This window comes from Argiope bruennichi, chromosome 1 (genome assembly GCF_947563725.1).
Source record: "Argiope bruennichi chromosome 1, qqArgBrue1.1, whole genome shotgun sequence".
NCBI lineage: Eukaryota > Metazoa > Arthropoda > Arachnida > Araneae > Araneidae > Argiope > Argiope bruennichi.
In genome coordinates this window covers 72,931,403-72,957,664 of record NC_079151.1, presented here as the reverse complement: position 1 = coordinate 72,957,664, position 26,262 = coordinate 72,931,403, and the positions used below count along the sequence as shown (strand labels likewise).

General features: G+C 23.9%; 1 protein-coding gene across 1 annotated transcript; it reads left to right on the top strand.

Moving 5' to 3' along the window:
• Window positions 1-231: 231 nt before the first annotated feature.
• Window positions 232-26,262, top strand: LOC129977281 (gamma-tubulin complex component 4-like). Its single transcript, XM_056090549.1, has 17 exons — window positions 232-353; window positions 935-1,042; window positions 3,088-3,220; window positions 6,070-6,215; window positions 6,367-6,423; window positions 8,050-8,129; window positions 8,659-8,827; window positions 9,423-9,543; window positions 10,874-10,998; window positions 14,671-14,827; window positions 14,938-15,036; window positions 15,730-15,856; window positions 17,553-17,730; window positions 20,151-20,285; window positions 20,764-20,880; window positions 21,472-21,611; window positions 21,694-26,262. Exons 2-17 carry the CDS (start codon window positions 968-970, stop codon window positions 21,701-21,703), a joined length of 1,869 nt encoding a protein of 622 aa, XP_055946524.1. The 5' UTR covers window positions 232-353; window positions 935-967; the 3' UTR covers window positions 21,704-26,262.

Here is a 26,262-nt window from a genome sequence, read left to right as displayed (position 1 = left end):
ATTAAGAGTAATCAGTTTCTATTTTCGGAAGTAATTTTGATACAATCATTCAGAATAAGCCAAAAAAAAAAAAACCCTGTATCTTTAATTTTTTTTTTAAACAATAATATACAGAGGATTTTAAATAATATACTTGAAAAGGTTTTGAAAGATCTGAAAAGAAAATTTGAAAGATTATTCTAAAAGTCAAATTTAAGCTGTGTGAAATACATCATTTATGATATTGAAGTAGAAACTAATACTTATTCTTCAAATATTGTCAAAATGTAAACAAAATTGAAATATGAAAAGGCGGGTTTTTTAATATTTCGAAATTAGCCACAAAATTTGAAAGCATTTAGCTGAATTTAAAAGTATGCTGTACCATATTTTTTTAATTTGAGATATATTTTTTTATTTTGTAATGATATGCATTCTTTTTACATGATAGAAATGAATAGGAGCTGTATCGTTCATAGTAACTTGAAACTCTTATTAATAAATATTAGAATTAATTGTATTTTAAGAAAGCTGCTTTCCTAAAAATATTTTATGCTAACCATTTTTTTTTATCCTTGTACAAAATAGAATACATTTGTTAACTTTAACAGTGACAGTAAGTGAAATGCTTCCACATTTGCATGCCTGCACAAAAGCCTGACTTTTCATCAATTAAACCTTTTTTTTCAACATAATTTTTTATTATTTATTTTATTACCATTATATTGATATAAAAAAGAAATTTTCGAATTTCAATAGATCAGTAATTTTTATCTTTAATTTATATTTGTAATAGTAATGTTTACTTTAGATTATAACAGAAGTGCCTGATATGACAACTTTTGAATCAGAGATTTATCTTCTCTAAAATATATTCTTATATTTGAATATGTATTTATCATTTTCAAATAACTCATGGATGAAGGTATTTGTTAGATATTTTTTTCTTTTTTAGACCTATTAAAATTGCTTCTTTTATGTGTTCACCATGTTTCAAGAGTTACTAATAGCACTAAATGGACTACCTGGAAGCATATTTTTCGATTCACCTGAGGGGATAAAGGTAAAAACATATTATTTGTAATTGGTTACATTTAACATAACTTTAATCAATGATATTTAATAAAATATATAAACAAAATTCATATAATTTTTTGGATTTTTCTTATTATAAGTGATTGTGATTTTAATAGAATAGGTATCTGCTTTTATTTTGGGACTATAAAATTCCTTACAATCTTTTTTTATATTTAAAATTTGAAATTAAAGTAAGAAATGAAAATTTTTTGACTAAAATTATTTTGCTAAACTTTGCTAAATGGCTGTGTTTGTTTCTCCCATTCATTTTTCATTAGTAAATGTTAATTTTTCTTACTTATTTTGAAATTTTCAGCATTTTCCAGTTGGATATGAAAATAGCAGTGGAAGAATTTAAGAAGCTCTAGAGTTGATGAAGCAAAAGTGTTTCATTATGAGAGCTAACAGAAATTGAATATAATCTATTTTTTTAAATGTTTATTACAATTATTCTGAAAGTTCTTCTTTCTCAGTTGTATTTCTCTCAACTTGGAAAAAATTAAAAGCATTAGCTTGAATTTTTCCAAAAAATGAGTAAGAACTAAAAAAAACTGCCTTAAATAATTGTTCAAAATCAGTAATATCAAACAGATTTTTTTTTTTTTTAAATCATTTATATATATTCCAGTGTTTAGCTCCTACCTCCTTTATATTGATTAATTTGATTCTTTTTTTCATAAAATATATACATTTGATCTTCTATTGTTTTAAAACATCCTATATTTTAAAATGGAATAAAATTTCATATATTTAATTATTTCTATGATCCATATTTTACTACACTTTTATTTGAACAAAGAGTTAATTTAAATTATTGATAGTTGATTTCTCAAGAAAAATCTGGAATATTTTACTTTATTAATAGTGATCAATTATTTGTGTACATTTCTACCAATTATTTTATTTTCAGACCAAAAGTATCAAATCTTCAAGCTTATTTTGTAACCTAACTTTATTGACATAATTTTATTTCCTAATAAAGAATGTATTTCTCTATAGTTTTCATTAGCAGTTTATCAGAGCTTGTGGGATAATCTTATTGTATTTAGTAAATCAAGACAGTTAAACCGGAATAATAATTTTATATGGCTTGATGGTAATAATGATTAAATGCTTTTAATTTCACAAATAAAAATCAATTGGACATTATTAAGTATAAGTTTTAATTTATTGATTCCATTAAATGCAATTTAAATCTCAATGTTTTTTTATGGAATTAAGTTTAAAAAATACTTTTTAATGAATGAAAGCATTTGCATGTTTGTCTACTTTTGATATAAAGGTTATGAAAATCATTCTGAAAGTGTTCTCATTAAAATTTCCACGAATTATAATCTAAGTAATTAAATTTTATATAAGTGTAATTAAATTTTATATCACATAATATTTATTATAATTATTGAAATATTTTTATAATCATGCTAAATTTCAAAACCATTTATTTGTTTATTTCAATACATTCAATTTGTTTTCATGAATCGGTAGTAAGAGATATTTTTAGCTTAATGTTTCATTTTCATTGTGAAACTAAATTTGGATTATTTAAAAAAAATCTTTTTATATAGTAAATTTTTTTTTCTAGTTGAAACAGACAGTAAATAATAAGTATTAATTATTAAAGTATTGCATTATGCCACTGGCAAATTTTTAGTTTAACCATATGTCATTGGTAAACATAGTCAAATTTTAGCTACTACTAATATAACATCTTTAGCAATCTTTTTTTTTTTTTTTCTTTTGTATAATCTTTAGTTGCAGCAAATATGAGACCTTCGGCAGAGTTTTTGTGTGTGTGTGTGGATTAATTGCTGGGATGTAGTTATATACAAGTATCAATTTGAAAAATTCATAAGAATAATGCATGAAAAATTGGAGATTCTGTGAATTGATTATTAGACTTTTTTTAAAATTATTTTAGCAGCTTTGTCTTTTTTATTCGTCATTTAAAAAAACTTTAATCTTTTTATAATTATGTAATTATAGCATTGAAAAATTTATTTTGACATGTTTTTATAATTTTTCTCTATATAGATTTCATCTTGTATTCCAAATTTACATCCTGCAGAAAGACAAATCCTAGAAAGATTATGTTCATTGGGTACAAAATATAAATCTTTATGCGAATTTGTGAAAAAACATAAATTTCGTACTATCACATCTGAAAGTAAGAGTTGTTTTTCTGTAATATAATTTTTTCTATATTGCACAACTTTATTATGAAAGTTATCAAAAATTTTACAATCAAATACAAAGCATTTATGTGAATAATTCAATGTGCTAGATCATTAGTTTTTAAGCAGGATTTTGCAAAATGTTCTTAGGGGTTCAGTGAGTGAGAATGAATATTAAAAATGCCGATTTTTTTTCAAAAAAGGAAAATTTACTAAGAGCATTAGATTTTAAAAATGGATACAAAGGATTCTGCTTTTCATTTAGAAAACATGAGGCTTAGTAATTCTTTTATGCTTTTACCTGAAAAGATATTGTTAATTTAATAATATTGTTCATTTATCATTTTTAATTTGTGTTTCTGTTAGATCTTATTTCTATCTTAATTTAGCTCTTTTCATTTCTTCATCTTTTTTTTAAGAAAAAGTAAGGAAAGAAATTTTCTTCAAACACGGCTGCAACCTAGAAAATTTGCCTCTGTGTTAAGCATCTTTTATTTGTTAAATTTTCTTCTAGAAGGAGTGTTTGGTTAAGAGTTGGAAAGATGAAAAACATACAAGAAATAACATTAGCAGTGGCAGCCTCAGCAACAGATGTTGCTTCTGAATTTGTACATTAAAACTAACATTTAATGATTAACTGCAGTGCCAATTTCCAAAAGAGAGTATTTGTTTGCTAATAAGAAAAAAAGTTAAAGTAGTGCATAATTTATTTGACATTAAATTTTACATTGATGAATAATAAATTGTGTAGGGTTTGTAAAAAAATTGTGAACTGTGACCTAAATCATTCTGAATTGCAAAAGTATATAAAGTCACGCCATCCAGATTTTAGAAATAAAAATATTGAATATTTCAAATGTAGATAAGATTAAAGTAGATAAAGAGGGGGGGGACCCTTTTCTTAATACATACTTTCTAATAAAAAACCTTTTCTAGTTCTTTTTGAAATATTCATCCTCCTGCTAAAGAAGGTGAGTCACAAAAGATTTGTGAAAAGTTGATAAAACCTTGCATGAAAATTATGATAGTCTTTAAATTTTGTGAGAAATATCTAAAAATAATTGATAGGTTATTTTTCTTCTGATAATAGTGTCATGCTAGCAATGAAATGAGACAATGGTTCAGTTTTATGAAAAAAAAATTAGTGTCTTCTTAATATCCTCACTCGTTCAATTCACTTAGCAATTTGATGATTCTACAGATGTTGGTAATTTAGTCAATGTGATAGTCTTATTTCACTTTGCTGGGATTTATCTGTGCATATTTGCACAATCGAAGCAAAGTTGCATTTGAGTTTTAATAAAGGTGCAGTATCTTAAATATTTGCAATTGCACTATATATCAAACATACACATTCAAATATACTATCTGCAATCATAATGTTCTTGTGGTAAATGCATATTGAATGTATTTAAAAATATATTACTAGAGATTGTAAAAATAGTAAATTTTATAAATCAAGTCTGAATTCTGTATAATTGCTTTATTATGCAATGAATTATCTAGTTAAGACCTTGTTTTTATACTTGGAATTATTGAAAGGGAAATATTGAACTGACTTTTCAAGTTAAAAAATGATTTTTTTTTAATGAAAAAGGTCTTGAATATGCTATAAAATTATTTTGCAAACATGGTTGTAGAATTTGATTTATTTGGCAAAGAAATGTTCTATTTTGAAGAAATTAATTTATCGTTACATGGGCTAACTTTAGATAAATTAAAAATTGAAGAAGAATTAATGCATGAAGTCATAAATTAAACATTAAGTCAATATATGTCAAGAAAGAAGATGTGCAATGCTTTGCAAGTCAACATTTTTTTAAATTTTTTTTTTTAGAAAATGAGTTAGAGTTGAACAGCGATGTTGAAAAACATAAAGTTAAGCATCTCTGTCAAATAAAAAAAAAGTTATGAGTGAACATTTTTCCTACTGAACAAACTGTATCAATAGAGAAGAAAAATCATGCTAGTAATAAGTCCGAAGGTTTGAAGATACAGTAGGTCAAAAGATTGAACATGCTATATATGAATGGATAAGAAAAACAATTTATGTATTATAATAGCCCAGAGGCTTGTCAGCGAGTCAACAAATATAATATTAAAATCTAAAATCAGCCAAAGCATCTTCGAAAGTTTTGTTTCAAATTTATGCAGAACACTTTTATACAGAAGATTGACAGCATAACCACTGCTATTTTGATTACTTTTAGAGTAATATATTTATTTGAAAAGTGTTTTCCACATATATATATTTCAATAAAAAAGTTTAATGTATCTGCAGATAACATCTATTAAGCTAGATTTCAATTTTTAGATTTAAAAAAAAAATTACGTGCATATCCCAGATATTAGATGTGATGACATCAGAATGGTGGAATCAGTAGTATGAGTTATGCTATATTAAGTTAATAAATAAAATATTATATGGATTTTTAATTAAATGCATCCATTTTATTTAATTTCATTATTATCAACATCTGTATAATATAAAGTAATGTTTAACATGCATATACTTTTGAAGAAAGTTATAGGGTTTTAGCAGAAAATTGTATAGTTCTAAATATACTGCAAGTCAATAGTAATTTGAAGACTACTGAGTTCGATGAATTTTAACAGATTGCTAACTACTACTTTTTATAGTTGTTTCTCTTAAATACCCTCAAAATAAAAATTAAAAGTGAAATTATTAGCAAAAAAATTTAATTCCTTTATATTTTGTATTAAGGTCACATGCCATTTATTTTATGCTATTAAATAATCTTTTTAAATATTTATTGCTATGTGAAATGATTTTTTTATATCTATTGTGTTAATATCATTTTTTTTTTTAAAAATATTTCAGATGGAATATCTGGTTTATATTTGCAAGCATTTTGTTCTGGCTTAGAAGTAGTACTTGGAGAATATCAGCAAGAATTAGTTCAAATTGAACAAGAGATTCTTAAAGATGCGTTTCTACCTCTTACTCATTTTTTGAAGTTAGAAAAGGTATTTGTATGACTTTTCTGTCATAATGTTTTTTATTATTCTGCAAGCTCATAAATTTTTTAAACCAAAAAATGAACAGGGAAACTTAGCTAAAAACCTGTTATTTGCTGTGTAAAAATATATATAATTGTATCATGCTTTTTTTTTCCAGTATACCTTGCTGTTTCAAGTTTTATTTGATATCATTTGCAAAATCAACAATGAAAAGGCAAGTTTTTTATAGATGCATGTTGTTTTTTTATAGATGAATTTACACTACAATTTTAATAATTATTATCTTTTTAAATAAACTTTAATATTACAATTAAATATAAATTCTTAGTCTTCATAATTTATCTTATTGATATATTTACTTGTCATCTATAGAGATAATGGTACTTCTATTTATTGAGGAAAACCTGTTTTATTGTTCAAGGCTTTTAATAAAGTTAGGGATTAACAATACTTGATTTCAATGGTTTTTAGTTTCTAATGTAATTTAGTATTTTTCAATTTTATATAGAATTTCTTTTTAAAGTTTTTTCTCTTTATTTTAAAGGTAAATTATCATGGGATAAACTTTATAATTTTTGTAAAACAAATAATCACTTATATTTCTATTAATTATTTTCGTGTAAAATGCACCTATAATTTGACAAAACTACAATTGTTTAAATATAAATTACTAATTTTGTGGGTCATTTTTTTTTCAAAAATAATAATGGCTTTAGTTTTGTTCTAAGCTTATCAAAAAAGTTTATATAATCCTTTAAAAAGTTATAGATTATGAATTTAAAATCCTTAATTTTAATGACTTAAATTTCGTGTTCTAACCCAATATATATATTTTTTTAATTTCTGTAATATTGCATATTTATTATTTAATTTGCAATATTTACTATATAATTGCTATTATTATTTGCAATTATTCCATGTACCATAGGTTTCCAATTCTCTTTAATTTTTATTTAAATAGTGTGCTTTTTTAAAAAAAAATGGAAGTTAATGTTTTTTTAAAAACACGCATGTTGTTTTTTAAATAGGAATTTTTCGTGAAGTTTGAAATCTGAATGAAGCTGATTATGCTGAATGACTTATTTTTGTGAACAACTTCTAAGAAATATTCAGTTCTGAATTAGTTATCCATATATATATTAATTCTTGATTAAATTACTCCTTAATTAAATGATATATATGCAATGTATCAATTAAATTAAATGTGAGTTTTAAAATGTAAAAGCTTTTGATTGTAAGAAGTCTTGAATCATCAGGAATTGTTATTCAATTAGACAATTTGGTAAATGAGTTTTTTTTTTTTTTTTTGTATTGATTTGGCACAGCAAAAAGTTCATTCTACTCTTTATTTTTGGATTTTTATTTTCATAACAAATAGAAATATTTTCTAAAATATTTTAATAGGCAAGCCATAATTAAAACTCTAATAATAAATATATTTTACCAATTTTTAGTAAACAATTTTTGGTGATGGTTGCATTTCAATTATTATAATATGTTTGTGTTTTAAATCAGTTATAGTTTTTATATGTGTTATATATATAAGAATAGCTGTGTTTTTTTAATTTAAAAATTATATATGTGTAAAAGATTTAATAATGATTATTAAAAACAAGATATTATTTGTGCCTCAGCATCTTTAGAATAACAATTTACAACGTTATGATGAAATTCTTTCTTATTAAAAACATTTTTATCATTAGCAATGACATATTAAGTGAAATAGTGAAGAACATTTATTATGAATGTAGGTTTTAAAATTTGAGTTTATATTAAATTATTAATGTATTTTATCAAAATAATCATTTGATTAGAATCTATTTTCTAATTTTCATTATAGATTCATGGTTGTAGAATATTAGAATTGCTATTTAACAATTCAAGCTCTGGAGTTGTTCTTGTTGAAGTTGCGATGAACAAGTATGTTATTTTGACATAATTGTTTATTACTAAAAAAATAAAAGTATTAATTTTTAAATATAAATTCACATATCATTGGAAAATTGTTAGAAATTTTCTATGAGTAAAGCTTTTAAATTTTTTAAAAATTTATATTTCATTAGTATCCTGCTTAATTTTGCTGTTAACCTGATAAGTGAACTGATTTCAGGGTATTTTTTTATATATATTTTTGTGCAAATTTTCGTAATAAAGTTAATGATTTTAAAATTGCACTGATATGTCATAGTAAATCTTTTAAAAATAAGGAAACGAATTTTTAGTGATTTTTTTTTTTTCCTTTTTGTTATTAGAAAATAAATATATGTAATTTTAGTATAATACAAAATATATTTAATATTATAAGTAGGTTTATTTGAGGCAACAACTTGATTGCTTTTAATGCTTCATCTATATTAAAGTAGCGTAAATGAAAAGCATTGAGTAATAGTTAGATTTTTAAATCAAAAAATTTTAAATAAATTTGAAAATACACTTTTATTTATTTCAGAATTATGCAACATTGTCATTCAGTTATGTATCGACAAGTATTTTACTGGATGATGAATGGTTATATCGAAGATCCATATAAGGAATTCTTCATTCAACCTGAAAATTCTCCCAAACCTAATCCACCTCTTTCTATACCTAGTAGCTCATGTGAGAAAAATTCAACTTCTGTAAGTTTCTTAAGTTTTTTTCTTCCCTTCTCATATATCTTGATATTGTATGTAAAATGAAATTCATATTAAAAAATTCTGTGAAACTAATCAAAATAATCATAATTGTAATATTTTGTTATATTTTGTTTTACATGTAAAGATTTATTAATGCTTACTTTGTTCACTATTTTGTAGGAAAAATAACAAATTAATATATCTTTTCCTACAAGCTAAAGTCATGGTGTAGTTTAGATTCCCAAACAAAATTGATCAAAACTTCTATATTCAAGTTAATTTTGAAAAGCTTTTGCTACTTTAAAAATTACTTAACACTATTTTCTTCTCTCTTGTTTTTGTTTTTCTGTTGAAAGAAAATTGATTCTAAAAAATGAAAAATTTTCATAAAAACAGAGAGCTTTTGCCCCAGAAAGTTATTTACTTCATCATCTACGATAAAATATTGCATGGATTGTACTTATATGCAAAATTGTTCCTTATTTTAAATTGTAAATGCAAATTTTTCAGTTTCAGTTACATAAGAATCTATACTTTAAAAATAGTATAGATAATTAAAACTGAAAAAAACTTTTAATATATTCTTTTGTTTTTATAGATTACATATAAAGTAAAGCCGGAACTTTTGCCATCATATATTCCTAGCAGTTTAGCTGCTAAAATCCTTTTTGTTGGGGAATATGTTGCTGTTTTGGGTACTGCTGAAAACTCCGAATCATGTAATATTTTTTTCCTATTGAAAAGTGGTGCTAAAACACATAAATGAATTATAAATTTATATAGAATGACTCCAGTACTGCAATCAAATTTTTATTGCTAATTCTCTAAAAAGATCAACACTGAATTTGAAACTGTAATTCAACACTTAAATTATCCTATCAGCTGTGACACTTTTTTTCCTATAAAGATTATAAAATGAGAAAAGATTGATCTTTAACTCCATTACAAATTATAATCTGTACTCTTTGTGGAATGATAAAATAAGAATTCAACTTTTGACTTTGTTTTAAGAATATTTTAGAACATTTATGAAATCCAAAACAATTTATCAATCTTACTGGTTACATTAAAAATAGTCACATAAATAATTGATGTTTTATTTTTGAATTTTGAAAATTCAAATTTTAAGATAGAATTTGATAAACTCTAAAATTGAATTACTGACTAAGCAACACTACCTTTCTAAATTTGCTTAACTTTTGCAAGCGGAAGCAAAAAAAGAAATTTCTGTAATGAATATTTCTGCTTTATTTTCACATCTAAAGAAATATTAGTTAATGATTATGAAATATTCAATTTTTACTTTCTTGTATAAAAGGAGAAAATATTGCAAATGTCAAAAATTCATGATTGAGATTTTGATGAAGCTTCATGGTATATGATTTCTATACCAAATTCATTCATTTCTATAAAATGAGTATTTATCTGTGCATATGTGAACATAATTACAAAAAGTAAACAGCTATAAAATTAATCCTGAAATTTACTTTTATTTGCAATTTTTGTTCCTTTAATTATCTTTTTTGTAATTATTTGTTATTGTAGCAGACACAAATTACATATATTAGGAATAACTTAGCACATAATATCTGGATATAGTGAATGTGTTTAAAGAAAAGTTGCTTGTTTGTCATATTTTTAAATCTCAGTTATAAGAATGAGAAGCTACCAATATAGTGGTTAGCTCTCGTCATTCAGGTAGCTATAGAAATGGTGTGGGGTCGGCTACCCCTTACCAATGATGGATGAAACTCCTTCCGGAGGGTCTTTCCTATGGCTAATGTTGACTCTTAGGATTTATGTATGTACCACACAGTGGATCAAAATAATCAACTTGTGATATGTTTGAAAACTAATATTTAATTTTAAAAAATTCAATTAATGAGAATTTCACCATAGACATATTGAAACTCCATTCCATTAAATTATTTTAAGATATATGCATTATTTCAGGACATGGAATAGTGAATTTTAATTTCCAGATTTTTATAATTATTTTGACTTTGATAATTAAAGAATGAGTCAATTTTGTCTTTTTATACTTTGTAGATTCACTATTTTTGAAAAAGGAACATCTATTTGCAAAAAAATTTGAAAGACTTTCTTCCAAGCCTTTATTTTCTCTGCTTAGTTTTGAAACAACTATTGATGACATTAGAAGATGTGCTGCTGAAGTAAGGAATTGGTTATTTTTAAAAATCTTCACTTATCAAAATAATAAAGGCAAAAGAAAGTTTATAAAAAGAATTCTAAGTGTAATTTTCAATCATATTTGTGTATATAATTATTCGAATATATATCAGGTTTTGCTTACTTGATTGAAATTTTTTGGGGCTAACAGTATATGAAAAAATTTTTAGTTGAAACAAATGCAATGTTTCAAGCTCATATTAATCATTCTTTTGGGGAGAAGATGATGGGTAAAGTGTTTTGTTCGTGGAAGTTGGAATTTTCTATTTTATGATACATTTAGTTTATTCATTTCATTGCCTTAAAATATCCAAATATTCTCTTTAATTAAGCCTGCATGTCCATTGCTCTGATTTGACCTAATGTTTTCTATTAAGAATAAAATAAGTAAGTATTTTTATAATAATGATAACTTGATTTTCATGTGCATATGAACAAGTTAAAAATTTAAACTGCTTACTATTATGTATTGACTAGTAAGATTATCAAATTTGTATGTTATATGTATAGAAATTTGTAAGGATGTCTTTCATTTGTTATAAAAAATCACCTATTTTGTAAAATGAATAATTTTTTAAACAATTAAATGAAAAGTAGCATCTATTTTCATTATGAAGTAAAGTTACTGGAATATTATTGCAAATTCAAATAATGCGAATTTGAAGAAACAACTTTTTAATTTATCAATAAGTAAAAACCTTTTAGAATTATTAAGAAAGCTGATGGAATTTCTGGATTAAGTTCAGTTGAATCCCCTCTCCCTTTATAATCAGAAAGATAAAAACAATGTATTAAATGAAACTCAGGCAGCAGAGTTCAGAAAAGTCGATATTGCCCAATTGAAACTTCTTGTAGTGAATAGAGATTTTCATTTTATATTGTTTATCTGTTAAGACAACTTAGGCAGTTAACTCATATTATTTAAAACAAATATTATATGCAGTATTTTTTTTTTTTTATTATTTAGTGCTGCAGTTTATTTTTGTGATTATTATGTTAATGTGTTTAATTTTGCTTTTGGTGAAAAATATTTATTATTTACTTATTGAACTTCAATTCTTTTAAATTTCCAATTTTTAACTTATAAATAAAAATTATCTTAAAATGCCTCAGAAAAATTATAACTTTTAATACCTTTAATGTTTATAAATCTCTTAAAATTATGTTGTGAATATTATAACAATCTATAATGCAAAATAATTTTTATATTTTACATCATTCTGTTATAATGGAATAACTTTCTTTCATTTAATATATATGAAAATAAAAATATTATATTAACTCTGAACTTGTGAAATATGCTCTCTCAATTAACCTTTCTTTTGTATTTCCATGATATCATAATGTGTATCAACTCTAAATTTTACTTTTAAATTTTAAGCTTACACTATATTTTGATCTAAGTCTGGTATGTTACACAAAAATCTGATAAAAATTTATATCTACTGTTACTTTATTTACTGCCATTGGCATAAAAAGGAAATATTTTTAGCAAAAATTTATATAATAAGCTTATTTTTGAATTTTTAATCTGATTTTTAAATTATGTTAAAATATTGTTTTGTCTTTGAATTCTTTTTTCTCTTTTTTATATTATATAGATTTATAAAATGATTCATTGCTGTAAAAAATTTTGTTTGCTTTAAGTTTTTGTATCCCTTGACATAAATCATAAAAGCTGTATTTTTAATAGAGAATATAATAGTTAGAATAGTTAATAAAGAAACTTTGTTAAGTTTTTAACAAGTAAAATTAACCATTAATCTGAAAATGAGGTATTTCAGATTTGATAATTATGATCATGTGCTTTTAGAATTTCATTATTATGAACTTAAGAAAGTAACTCGTAATTTTAGAAAGGTATGCAATATATATATATATATATATATATATATATATATATATATATATATATATATATATATATATATATATATATTCATGTCTGTTAATTAAACTGCTGGAACTCATAAATTGTTATATTTCATTGTAACTACAGTGAAATTTTTCTTATCTTCAATGAGACATCTCACTAATGCTAGAAAGCAAATCCTCCCCTCCTCCCCCATTTATTGAATGTATATTATTAGATATTTTTTTCATTAACATATATATTTTTCCCTTTATTTTACCATTTATTAGAAATTGCACTGTATGAATGAATTTCATCGTTCATCTGTGTCCGTTTATTATTCAAACAGAAATAAATTCTGAAAATCAAATGAATTATTTAAAACTAAAACTGATGCATGTAATTTTTTTTATTTCAGAAAAATGGAATTAAATATGTTAAAATTATTAATCATATTATCAGAAGAAATTTTCATATTTCTTAACATGATGAGTTATAATTTCAATTGTCTATATTTGTTGGAGATTTATATTATTATTTCGTTATATATTATTATAATTATTAATAAGTTATTCCGTTATAGCATTATTTTGTCAAAATTTAACTTTACCGGATAATAAAAATGAAAAAAATTGCAGATACACATATGTGTACCTCAGGACTGAAGAGGTTATAGCCAGTCACCCTATTACCACAGTACTAAGCCATATAAACAGAGATTATTGTGACTGGCTGTTATGCTCATTAACTATACAAAATTTTGCATAAGAAAAAAACAGCCAACAAAAGTTTAAAGAATATTCAAACTGTTGGTAAAAGGCTAGAAATCGTTTCTATCATTTCTTTAAATATTTTTAAATTTCCAGGATATTGTAATATTGTGTTAAAATTGCAATTCGGCTATTCAAATGCTAAAATTATTTTTTACTAAACATACTGTATAAAAGCATATTGTTCTTTAAAATTTGTTTTAAAGAACCGAAATGAGCAATTTTAATTGATTTCAACATTTCTCATTATTTCTTTTATTATTATTATTTTCTAGCTGTTTGGTGACCAGCTGACATTTCCATTCTCTAAGAATAAATTGTGTTTAATTTCCAGAAAATTTTGCATAAATAATTTGATGTGTATAATTTCCTTAATAAAATATTTTTGTGTATTAGATTATGGCCGACATTAAGACTGTGACGTTTTAATAATAATGCATCTGTTTTGTTTTTTGTAAATGTGAACTTTCGTAATGAAATTTAGTTCCATGACATCAAGTGTCTTTAAAAATAATTTAATGTCTGGATAATTTGTTTCAAATTATGCACTGTCTTTTGCAGTATTGTATTTTTTTTTTTTAAATCTTTTTGTAAATTTTGACAATAATAAGTTAAATCTTTCTTTCTTAACATTTAAAAATGGAAAAATAAGTTGTGGAATAACAAAACTGAAGAATTCTCATAAAGACTAATTTCAAGGAAATGTTCTATTATGCATTTTCACATCCTCTCTATATATGACAATTTGATAGTTCAAGATTAAATGATCTGTCCAATAGACATTTATAATGCACGCATTCTCCTGTATTATTAATAGAAATTTATTTATGCAAATGAGATGTCTTTAAATATTCTGTTTAAATTTTGCTTTTTGTTTTATTTAAAATATTCTAAGTTTTAATTTTTGCTTAAAATCTATTAATTTTGGTTTCCAGTTCAATGAAAAGTTGTTTTTGAAATATTTGTTATCTGTTTTAAATATTTAGCAAAAGTATAAAAAATTCTCTCATTGTATAATTTTATTTGTTTTATAGAGGCTATGGGAAGTTATTGTCAAACAAGCAAACGTGGTAAATCACTTGAAAATAATGAAAGATTTTTATTTACTTGGACGAGGAGAGTTATTTTTGAATTTTATCAATGAAGCTAATAATCTTCTTAGAATGCCTGTGACAACTACTGCTGAAAGTGGTATGTTTTGAGTTACTATAATTTTTTTTAAATATGTAATATTTTTATTTTTACTTACATTTTTAATTTATTGCATAAAAAAATCTTTATAATCACTATATTTTTCTCAGATGCAAGTAAATTATTTCAAATAGTTGCAAGGAGAACTTTCCTTGATGATGATGCTATTACTGATAAATTTCATGTCACTCTTCAGGCAAAAAGTATAAGTAAGCTATTTTTTCTTTTAAATTATAGTAAAGGAAATAAGAAAATAAATGTGCTGGTAATTTGAAAGTTTTAATTTTTAATCTTGATTGATTCTCATTCTGAGATCTAAATTTTTCAAGTAACATGAAAATTTATGCATTTTTTTAATAGGCAGAAATTTTAATACAAATATTTCTTTCTCCATTTATTTATAAACTTTGTTTTATATGTTAAAAATTTTTTAATGGTTTTTTCCCCATATTTTATTTATCCGAATTTCTTAGCATATAGATTATTGAAACTAATTTTATATATACTATAAAATTGCTATAAAATATGATGTGTTGAATAAATACGTAGCAATATTAATCAATAAAATTATTCAAAAAATAAATATAAAGTCGTTTTTGTTGTTGTGGTTAGTAGATGAATTTAAGAGAAAAGTTGTCATCGAAGTAATTTTTTTTTATAATACTACATAGGCTTTAAATCATATTATTTAAATGAGCTACTTATAGACTTTACATCTACCTGTGATTGCATGCTTATTTTTTTGAAAAAATTTCACATACATTAGACTTTTTTTAACTATTTATTTTTAAATCATTTATGCTATCACTTAAATATTTATTGTATAGTTTTTTTTATTTGAATGTTCATGAAATTGAGTAAGTATAATTTTGAGAATGTATTTTAAACTAATTTTGAAACAGAACCTGGCAATGTAAATAAAGATAACTTGTCAAAAGCAAAGTTGGAAACTGGATGGTCATCTATTGGTTTATATTATGATATTCCTCACCCTCTTCATATATTGATTACCCCTTCTGTCATAGACAAGTAAGTATGCATTTATTATATATTAATAAACATGTGTCTCTTATAATTATTTTATTGTAACATATACCATTATATCCATGACATTTTTTTATTGAAAGAATAATTAGTTTTTTATGCATTTGATTTTATTATGTTTCTGTTGGTGAAATTTTTATTAAGTATTTGGACTTTGCTATTATCTTTTGTAACTACCTATTAAAAAGAATCTATTGTAAGTTATTTAATAAGATTTAACATCAATTATTTAGACTGTTTCTTTTTTTAGAATTATAAATGTCAATGTATATTATACAACACATAATTCTTGTTTTATTTATTCACAAAAAGTGTTCTGCTCTGAAATTATTAAGCAACTGAAAATAACAAATTTTGAGCGAAATCCATTCAAAGGAAGTGTCTAACCAGCTATCAACATAAGTTGACATGGTCACTGAAAAACGAAGTGGAGTAGACAGACAATATTTAATATACATATTTAAAATTTAGAATTTAAAAACCTGTCAAATTTCAAACCAAATCTTTATAGGGGTTGACCATCTGTTAATCTACCCCTTGATGTTATGTACTGTTGGTCTGTACTTTCATAAGTATGTAAATGTGATAGCTCAAAAAAGCAATAACTTAAATATATGAAAATTGGTATGTGATTTTGTGACTACAATCGTAATCCTCTGTCAAATTTTGATTTCAATCTTTAAAACATAAATTCAGTTTCAGATATTTACTGCTAAGTGCCAGGGATTGATCACCGAAAATTACAGAATAGACACAGTAAAAATACTAAATTCACAGCAAATATCAACATTTCATCACTATTAGTCATCAATACCATATAAGGCATTTTCTGCCTTACTCAAGACCCACACTTTTATACAGGGTGAGGTTTGATAATACCTTTATTAGAGAGTATGCAGAAAAATTTGGGATTTAAGTAGTCATCTATTTTCTAGTATAATTGCAATGGAAAAGCAGTTTTATCTACAAGTTTTCTATATATCATCATTTATCTATTTGAAGTTAATTTTTTATATTTGTTTCCAAACTGTCATTAATATAAAGGTTATCTGTGATTTTGTGTTGTACAGCTAGTTTGTGTGTAATAGCTATAGTTTCATTTTTTTAATTAATTACATATACGTCTGGTAATGATTTGAATGAAATATTTTCATTCTAATCATTATTATAATCTTTTTAACTTGTTCTTGAATGAGGATGGTTTCATTCTTTTTTCACTAATATTTCACAAGTTTTTATCTCCAATGTTTTGAAATACTTTAACTGAAGAATAAGAACATTTATTTGTTAAATTATATGTTTAAATATAATTGCTTGACAATAATAAACCTCCATAAATCTGTATTTAATATCAATGAGTTGCTATTGTTTCAAATAAATTATTGAAATTTAGAACGGACTGGGAAGCATGTAGTAATTCCTGTATTCATACAGTGAATATTCAAAGATTACAAGAAATTTTGTATAATAATTAACTATTTTATTTGAAAGAAAGATAGCATAGCTGTAAAATTTAATTGTACATTAATTTAATCCAATTAATAAGAAATTTCATAGAGTGACCAATATGATTAAATGATAATTAAAAATGAATAATATACTTGATATTTATTGAATAAAAATTCATTTGTGTAAATTCTATATTTGTATTTATATTCTGCAACTTATCTCTGTGAATTAGGTATAATATGATTTTTCGGTTCCTGTTATCTGTGCGACGAGTTCAAATAGATTTGCACAAGTGCTGGGCTCTTCAGATGCAAATTAAAGGAGCAGGTGCAGAGTCACGTTTGATGCCATTTTGGCAGTTGCGTTCACACATGTCCTTCTTGATTGATAATTTCCAGTATTACATTTTAGTAAGTATATTTATGTGCTACACTCTGAAAAGATTTGTATAAACTTTTCAAGTATGAAATAATGTATTATGGACATTCTTCATTTCAATCAGTATAGTGATAGTTCTTTTATGTGCCAGTTTTGTTTTATATTGATCATTTTTGTGACATTATATTTAATTTATAGGAAATTGTGGTTTATAAAATGAATGATAATTCAAAAAATATAATTATTTAAAGAAGTTGCATCATGAAATAAATATGCTATATTGAGATTTTTAAAATAAACAGAGGCATCAATAAAAAGCTATAATTTTGTATTTTAATTATGATAATTATAATGTATTAATACAAAATAATAATTTTTTCATGGAAAAGCATGATCAAAAGTCACTAAATATTTTCATTTGAAATTATATGAATGAAAAAGAAACCCTTTTTTGAAACTTTATCTCCCATTTTGCAATAGTAGTATTTTTTTTATATTTTTGATGAGAAATTGTTGATTTTTTTTTTCAAAGAGTGCCTTTGAAACAAGTTAAATTTTCTTTTGTCTGGATTTTTTCATGGATATTACCTATGCTAATAATAAAAGTTAATGTTTGGAAGGGTGGGGGAGAGACTCTAAGGTCAGATTCTTTGACTTGCAGTTACCTGGATAAACATGCTTTGAAAGGTGAAAATTTGCATTGCAAACATTTTTATTAATATAATAAAAAATGCTGTTTATTGCAATAATCTCCAAAATATATAGCACAAAAATAATTTTTTAAGCATCTTAAAATTCAGACAGAATTATCTTTTCAGTGATGCTTAATTAGTTGTTGTGCAATGTTTCCTTCGATAATTAAAAAAAAAAATTAAGTATATATTGTAACAAGACTTTTACTTGTAATAACAAAAATGAAATTATATTCATGTTGTTGTAACTATTTTATTTCTGGGTTTTTTTTTATGAATGTTGATAATTAAGATATTAAAATATGATTATTTTTGCATACTGATTCAATTTTTTTTAAAGTTTGCTATTAATAGAATTTTTCAACTTTTTTTTATGGTAAACCTTTTCTTATAATTTTTCTATTACTAATTTTTTTTTTTTTTTCCTGTTTCAGATTGGATTTTTTTTTTTAAATTATTGTTGCTTATTTAATTTGAAGATTTTATTTCATATCTTAGTTTACTAGGACTTTTTTTTTTTAATTTCATTTTACAGGGAAAGGCCATCTAAAATATTACATAAATTATACAGAAATTTTTGGTAATGCAAGACTTTAATGCTGAATTATTCTAAATACTATTTTTTTATGAATATAATTCTATTCAGAAAACAAGTTTCTGATTTAATTATAGTTTAATCATTTTCCTTTCCAGATTGCCTCTAAATTTGCCTCTAAAGATGAAAAAAAAAAAAAATTAAACACACACACAGAGATAATGAAAAGAACGTGTGAATGATATGAACTCAAAATATGGAATGAAAGGTTTTCTAAATCTTAATAATATGAAAATTTAAAGAAAAATATCTTGTTGCAAAAATCATTGAGATTGAATTAAACATAAGAGATTAACTGAGATTTTTTTCTCCTCCATAGTTTTGTCAAACCAACGAATACCAAAGCTGGGCAGTCTAGAATATTTGGTCTTTATTATTTTTATTTTCATTGAAAATATTTTTGTGCTGAATTTCTTTTATACAAACTTATTTATTTACTATTTTAAAATTTTATAAGTTTGATAATTTGTTTCATTCAATATTTTAACCCAAACTTGAAAAAAAAAAATTCAAACTAACAGGAATTTCTGTTATTTTATTATAAAGATAATATAGGTAGTGAAATGAAGTCAGAATGTTTTTTAAATGAAATCACAAACATCCATCTATTTGATTTAGCAGAAACAAATGCATTTCTAATTCTCACAGAACATATTTACTATCACTTTCTGCCATCTCTGAGAAGTTTGTAGATTGTTTTATAATGAAGAGAAATTTTTTGTCGGTCTTGTTAATAAAATAGTATAAATTTTCTTTGCCGGACATACTGCTAGTCAAATAAAATTGTATTAAGCAGAAATTTAAAAAACATTTTTATTCATTTTGATTGTAATTTATTTTTCAATTTTTAGCTAATTAAACTTTATTTACAATAATTGGTCATTAAAGTTCAGGAGTTTTAAAATGTGTGTATTAATCAGTTGCATTAAAGCTACTGAAACTAACAACATTCATGACTTATTCATTATTATAATAATTGCTCTATTAATTGGGTATTGCTATTTGAATACACTTCATTTTTATATCCTTTATATATTGGTCTGTAAACATCAATTTTGCTAGCAAAAAGTGTATAATTATTTTTTTAAATCATTCAAAACATATTGTAGTATACTTTTAATTAAAATATAATAGATTACATCAATATTTTTGCCTTATTTAATAGGTTGACGTTTTAGAATCTTGCTTCAGCAGTTTAATGGACAAATTAGAAACTGTCAAAGATTTTGAAGAAATTCAGCAGTACCATAATCGTTTCTTAACCTCAGTCATTTCACAATGTTTTCTTGAACTGTGGACTGTAAGTGCTTTTCCTTTTATTTCATTTCATTTAATCTTAATTTTACAGTCCTTACTTTTTATAAATTTAATTTTCTGTTTATCTTTGTTACATTTTACCTTATATTTATCATCAGATTGAGCAAAAACATTTTTTCTTAATAATAATTAAAATCATACATTAAGGTATACTTACAAATAACACAATAAAGAACGATTTCATACAGTGAATATATGTATAAAAAATTGTGCAGTTGAAGAATTCGATTTGTATTGGAATCTGGTATAAAGAATTAACTTATACTGCATGATTGCATATTCACCCAATGCACTTTTTTATTGCATTGTGTGACAGTTTACTGTATTTTAATGCTTTGTACTACATATTTTATTTTTACATAAAAGCAATTCTTTGTCAAATAAAAATGTTAATAACAAAATTTTCTCCTTTATCCTAAAATATTTAAATTCATATTCATCCTAAAATGTATTTCTTGTAGGTACACCATTCATTGGAAGAAATTTTGGAATTGTGCTCGTCATTTTGTAGTCTTGTGAATAGAGTCACCATTACTATGAATCCAAAAGATATTAATATGTTTGATAACATTAAATCGGTATGTGTAGATAGTAATTAAAATTTTTGTATTTGCAAATTTTGTTATTGTTTATGAGCATTTTTATTTCTTTGTTGTTGTAATTGACTTTCTGTATATTCATGAGCAATTAAATAAAATGTCTGCTAGCCTATTAAAAAAAAATGAATAAAATTATATTTCAGTAAAAATATTAAAATACAATGATTGTTAGAAGTATGTGAAATTCCAAAATGTGAATTTAATTTGTTATGCAATGAGATATTAGAAGCATGTCTCACTATTATTATATATGTATTGTTATTAGTGTTTTTCTAAAACAGATTTTTCTCAATTAACAAAATAATTTATATTAATAATATGCGGGCCTTTAGTTATTGGAACATTCATTCTGAGATCTTATATAACTTTTTTTGTTTACTTTTTATTATCAGTGCTTGAAAAAGTAATTTCAATTTTTATTTAACATTGTGGCATTTAAAATTTATCTTTTATAAGAAATGTCTTGTAAAATGAAGAATATTTTGAATTCTGATATTTTAAAGATAGTAAAAAAAAAAATGTTTGAAATTTTTTTTTTCTGATTGTATATATATACATATTTTTTCTTAGAACTTCCAACGTCAAACATCTTTATTGTTTCGAATTCTATCTGGTGTTCGAAGTCATCAAGTCAGTCCGCATTTAGCACAACTTTTATTGAGAATAGATTATAACAAATATCTTACATCTTGTGGTGGACAACTTGGAGGGTAAATAATTTATTTCCTATCACTTAAATCCCTTGTTTTATGTAAATTATATCCATGAGTTTATGCTGTCTCTTTCTTACAGAAGCAAGTAATATTTTGGAGATGAATAACGTTAAAAGAATTGGAAAATGCCTGCTCGAAGCATTTTCTTTCTCTGTTAACTTTTCATATTATGTTTATTTTACGTGTATATATTTTTTGTTATATGTGTACATAGATTATATGTTATGTTGTATATATTGAGTTATAGAATTTTCTTATATAATATGTATACATTTTCAATTTGAGTATTTAGATCCAGAAGTAATATTTATATATATTTATCTCAGTAAAGTAGTAAATTGGAATTGCCAGACAAATAGTTTGAACTGTGTAGCATTTTGTTATGGTTTGGACAGGTTTTAAAATATTCTTTTCTATCATTAAACAAAATTATGAGGATGCAGAAGACTGACTTGTATATGCAAATATGATAGTTTATTATGAAACTTGTGATATATCAAAATTGCAATCCCCTTTTATATAAAACATTACTCCTTATGACCTGATAAATAATATTTGTATTAATATTACATTTTAGTTTTTTTATTGCATATTTAAATTCATAAAGTACACAGGTATTTTGTCAATTTTGATTCATTCAAAACTTATTCTTTAATTTCTTTATATATATTTAATGCTCCTTTTTTTTATATTCACATTTAATTGTATTATCATTGCTTTATTTTGAAAAATAAAGGGAATGGGTCAGGTTCTAGTTAATTTCATGTGAGTTCAAAACATATGAAACTATATACAGTTTTAAGCCAATAAGATGGTGTGAATTAAATCATATATTAGCTTAAAATATAAAAGCATTGATTTTTTTTAAATTATCGATTAAAAATCTATTTTTCTTACTCTAAAACTTGTCTACAGTGCTATATGCATTTATGTGACATCATATGGTGTTTATCTTTTAAAAAGTTCATAAAAAATTCTATGAAATTTGCAAAATACAGCTTAATTTGATTTGATCAAATGAAAGAAAATATTCAATTATAAAAATCTTGAAAAATTTCATAATACAGAGGACAATGTTGAAGGTAATCTTTGTGTGAATTTTAGATGGTTCAATAAATATTTCTAAGAAAATTTCTATGAAGTAGAGTTCCAGCGTTATTAAATTGAGATTGTTTTTCAGTGAAAATTGAGATCATTTTGAGTGATGGCACCATAGCAATTATTCAGTCATCACTAGGATTTTAGTCTAAACTAGGAAAAAAGATCTCATTGACGAATTGACAAAATTAGTTAGATTTGTTTTATCTTAAAATTTAAGATGACTGGAAGCAGACAAATTATTTTATTAGGAAATATGAATGTTTATGTTTTCCAGACTTGAAAATGAAGAAATATAGATTATCTATTAGACTTTTGAAATGCTTATGGTTCTAATAAAAAGATTTGTTAATATGGTCTTCATTCCCAAGACTTGAGTGGATGACAGATTTTTTGATGCTCGAAACAAATTTAAAATCTCTATTTGAGATCCCTTGAATTTTCTTTATTAGAACTGCAAGTTTCCAAATTGAGGCTACATCATTATTTATATGGATTTTTTTTATTTATTTGAAGATTAATGTTTTTTTAGATTTGGAAAGGTTTGAATGAAGTCTATTATAGAAAGCAACATATTAGTTTTAGTCTAGATTTTTTTTTTCCATAATTGGTTATGTTGACTTAATATTAGCTTACTATTTAGGATTAGTTCAAGGTACTTAACCTTTCTGCCACCCACTCAACAGGTTTGCAAAGTTGAGTCAAGAGACAGATGATGTAAGGTTAATCATAATTTGAGAAAGCCATGAAATGGTTGTGTCTCTATGTGATATAATTGATGTTGGTGGTCCTTTGAACTCGAACTGCTAAATTATCATAGAAATAAGCAGTTGTGATTCTGGATCATTTAAAAAATATTCTTTGAACACTGAACTTGTTTAGCTTTACTTTGAAAGTAGGAGTACGTTAATTTGCATTGTATGATGCCAGTTTTTTATCTCTGTGTGTGTGTGTTTTCAAAAAATTGTGATAATATTTTTAAAGTGAATAAAATACTATTACTGAATGCAAAAATATTGGTAATTTATATTATTTCACAAAAATATAATGATAATTTTTAATCTGTTATTACCTATTTAAATTTTTGAAATTTACAACATAAATAGAAATACGGGTCTTTATTACTATAAAAATAAATAGTAAACTAATGCAATAATTTATCTTAAGCATTGTCACTTCTTTATATATGAAATTTTAGATGGTTTTTCATCTGATAAATGTGTGTGAATATTTAGATTTTATTTAATTGTTCTAAATTAATATTTTAAAAAAGTATTATTCTAAGATCTCAGTTTTCTGAATTTTCAATTCCACAAGCAAAATTTCACAAATGTTTGCATTTTTATTTTACTAGAATTTTAAAATGGAAACAATATTAAGTAATAATTTTTTGTTGTTTACTTCTCTCTATTTCTGTTATTTATTTGTAGCTAACATGCTAAAATGTAAATCCTCCCAGTATGAATTAAAAAAAAAAACAATAAGGATTTTTTTCATCTATATTAAAGACAAAGTGTCTTGTGTTTTTCAGTTTCTGCAGTCCTTTTCTCAGATATACTAATAATATTGTCACTTTGTTATTCTTAATTAAATGTATAGATTTGGAGAAATAAAAGTATCCAAAGAAAATTTCATTTGAGTTAAGTGATTTTTAATGCTATTATCTGAACTGCCATTGCTATATGTGTGACTAACATGGGGAGGGGTAGATGATATGAATATATGTTGTATGATTTTACTTTCAAGATGGGAATAGCTGAATTGTTTTGTTTTTTAATTAAAACTCAATCATTGTAATATATAAAGTTGTAATTTGTTTGGTCTATTTATGACATTTTAGCTATATTTAGCAAATTATCCTTCATCAAATTATGACTATCTAAACTAAAAAAATATTATTTGAATTCAGCAGTTGTAAAATTTGAGATATTTTATTGTAATTACATGACTATTTTTCATTAACAAAAAAAAATGCACAAAAATTATTTCTGATTAATTAAAATGAGTCTTTGCCTATTATTTTGAGAATCTTTTTAATTACTATTTGGTTAAGGAATTTTTTTTTTAGTGGATATTATGATTTCAACTCCAAATGGAAAATTATTTCTGTAAACCTTTTAATACTTGCTTATGTGTCTACTTCACCCTTCTTTTCCGACCTTCCCATACAAGTTCACTTTATAGATTATTACTAATAAAATAGACTTACTATTAATGTAAATATTTTCACTTTAAATCTTAAATGCAATTCTCAAATGAAGTTATTTTACTATGCATAATTTCTTGCATTCTTCTAATTAGATTCTCAGTTTTTCGGATGAGTTCACAGCATTTGTAGTTAAGATGTTTTGGCATCTTAAAATTAACTGCTTTAAAATTTATACGGACTTTAAATGATTAAGGTTATTTGACAATTTTTTACTCTCTTGTTATTCTAATTCTCATTTTCTAAAGAAATTTCAGAAGTAAGTGGTACATAAACTTGACTTAATCAGTCTTTAAAGAGGCAAATAGCAAAAAATATTGATTAAAAAATTAAAGTATTTTTCTATGGAATAGATTTAATCCTCGAGATGTTCTGATTGACTTCAGTCTGATATATATGTTTCTTAATAATGTGTTATATGTTCTTATCTTCTTCTTCTGATATATATATCTTTCTTAACTAGATTAAAGCTCCATTTTATTCTGTACCATCTAATATAATGTGAGAAATATTTGAAATGGTTTTAGGTATTTGATTGAATGTCTTAAATACAATATATATATATTTTTTTTAAAGCATTGCAAAATAATAAATTGTGATTGGAAAATGTGTGCTCTAAAATGTGATTATACATTTTTACATAAATATGAATGCTACATTCTTTTCAGGAATATTTTTATTAATTTAAATTACATATCTTTTGTTGCTTGTTATACATGCTTTATTACTATGAATTTCCAATGTCATTTTGAAAACAAAAGTAGTTTGCCCAATAAAACTGATTACTGAGGTTTTCTAACTTAACCCTTTCAAGAGGGATTTTGAACAAAAATGTAAGGTTTGTTTGTCCTGTTAGGCTCAAAAAGGTTAAATAGAATGAAATCTCTCCAAATGAAATTGAATATTTTGGAGTTTTTGACTTTCTAGATTGTATTACTTGATTTTAATTTGCTTTCTCTTGTGATAGTAACATTTTTTAAAGAATCAGAGAAGAAGAATACTGTGTTTACCAATGACATATTTTCATGCTACACTACTTGGCCTCTTAAATTAATTATAGATTTGCAAATCAAATTATAAAGCTTTTCTTGAGATAAAGAGAGAGGGCACATATCTAAAAATAAATCAATGATATATAAGTTATGTTTTGTTTTCAATTAGCTGACCTATCTATATTCTGTAATTAAGAAAAGAAAATTCCTAATTCACAGAATATTTAAGTTGCTTTACAATAAAAAGAAATATTGAGGAATTTTTCATTATGTGTTATATTTTGAAAGGAATAAAACCTTAAAATTTTTTTGTTTTAATCTTCATTTCTCTATAGTCTTCTCTTTTTGTGAT

Excerpts from the sequence above, each read along its gene's own strand:
- LOC129977281 (XM_056090549.1), top strand. The coding sequence starts at position 968 with ATGTTTCAAGAGTTACTAATAGCACTAAATGGACTACCTGGAAGCATA. Across the intron at positions 6,216-6,366 it reads ATTTTTTGAAGTTAGAAAAG|TATACCTTGCTGTTTCAAGT; the intron begins GTATTTGTATGA and ends TTTTTTTTCCAG. Across the intron at positions 17,731-20,150 it reads ATTTCCAGTATTACATTTTA|GTTGACGTTTTAGAATCTTG; the intron begins GTAAGTATATTT and ends CTTATTTAATAG.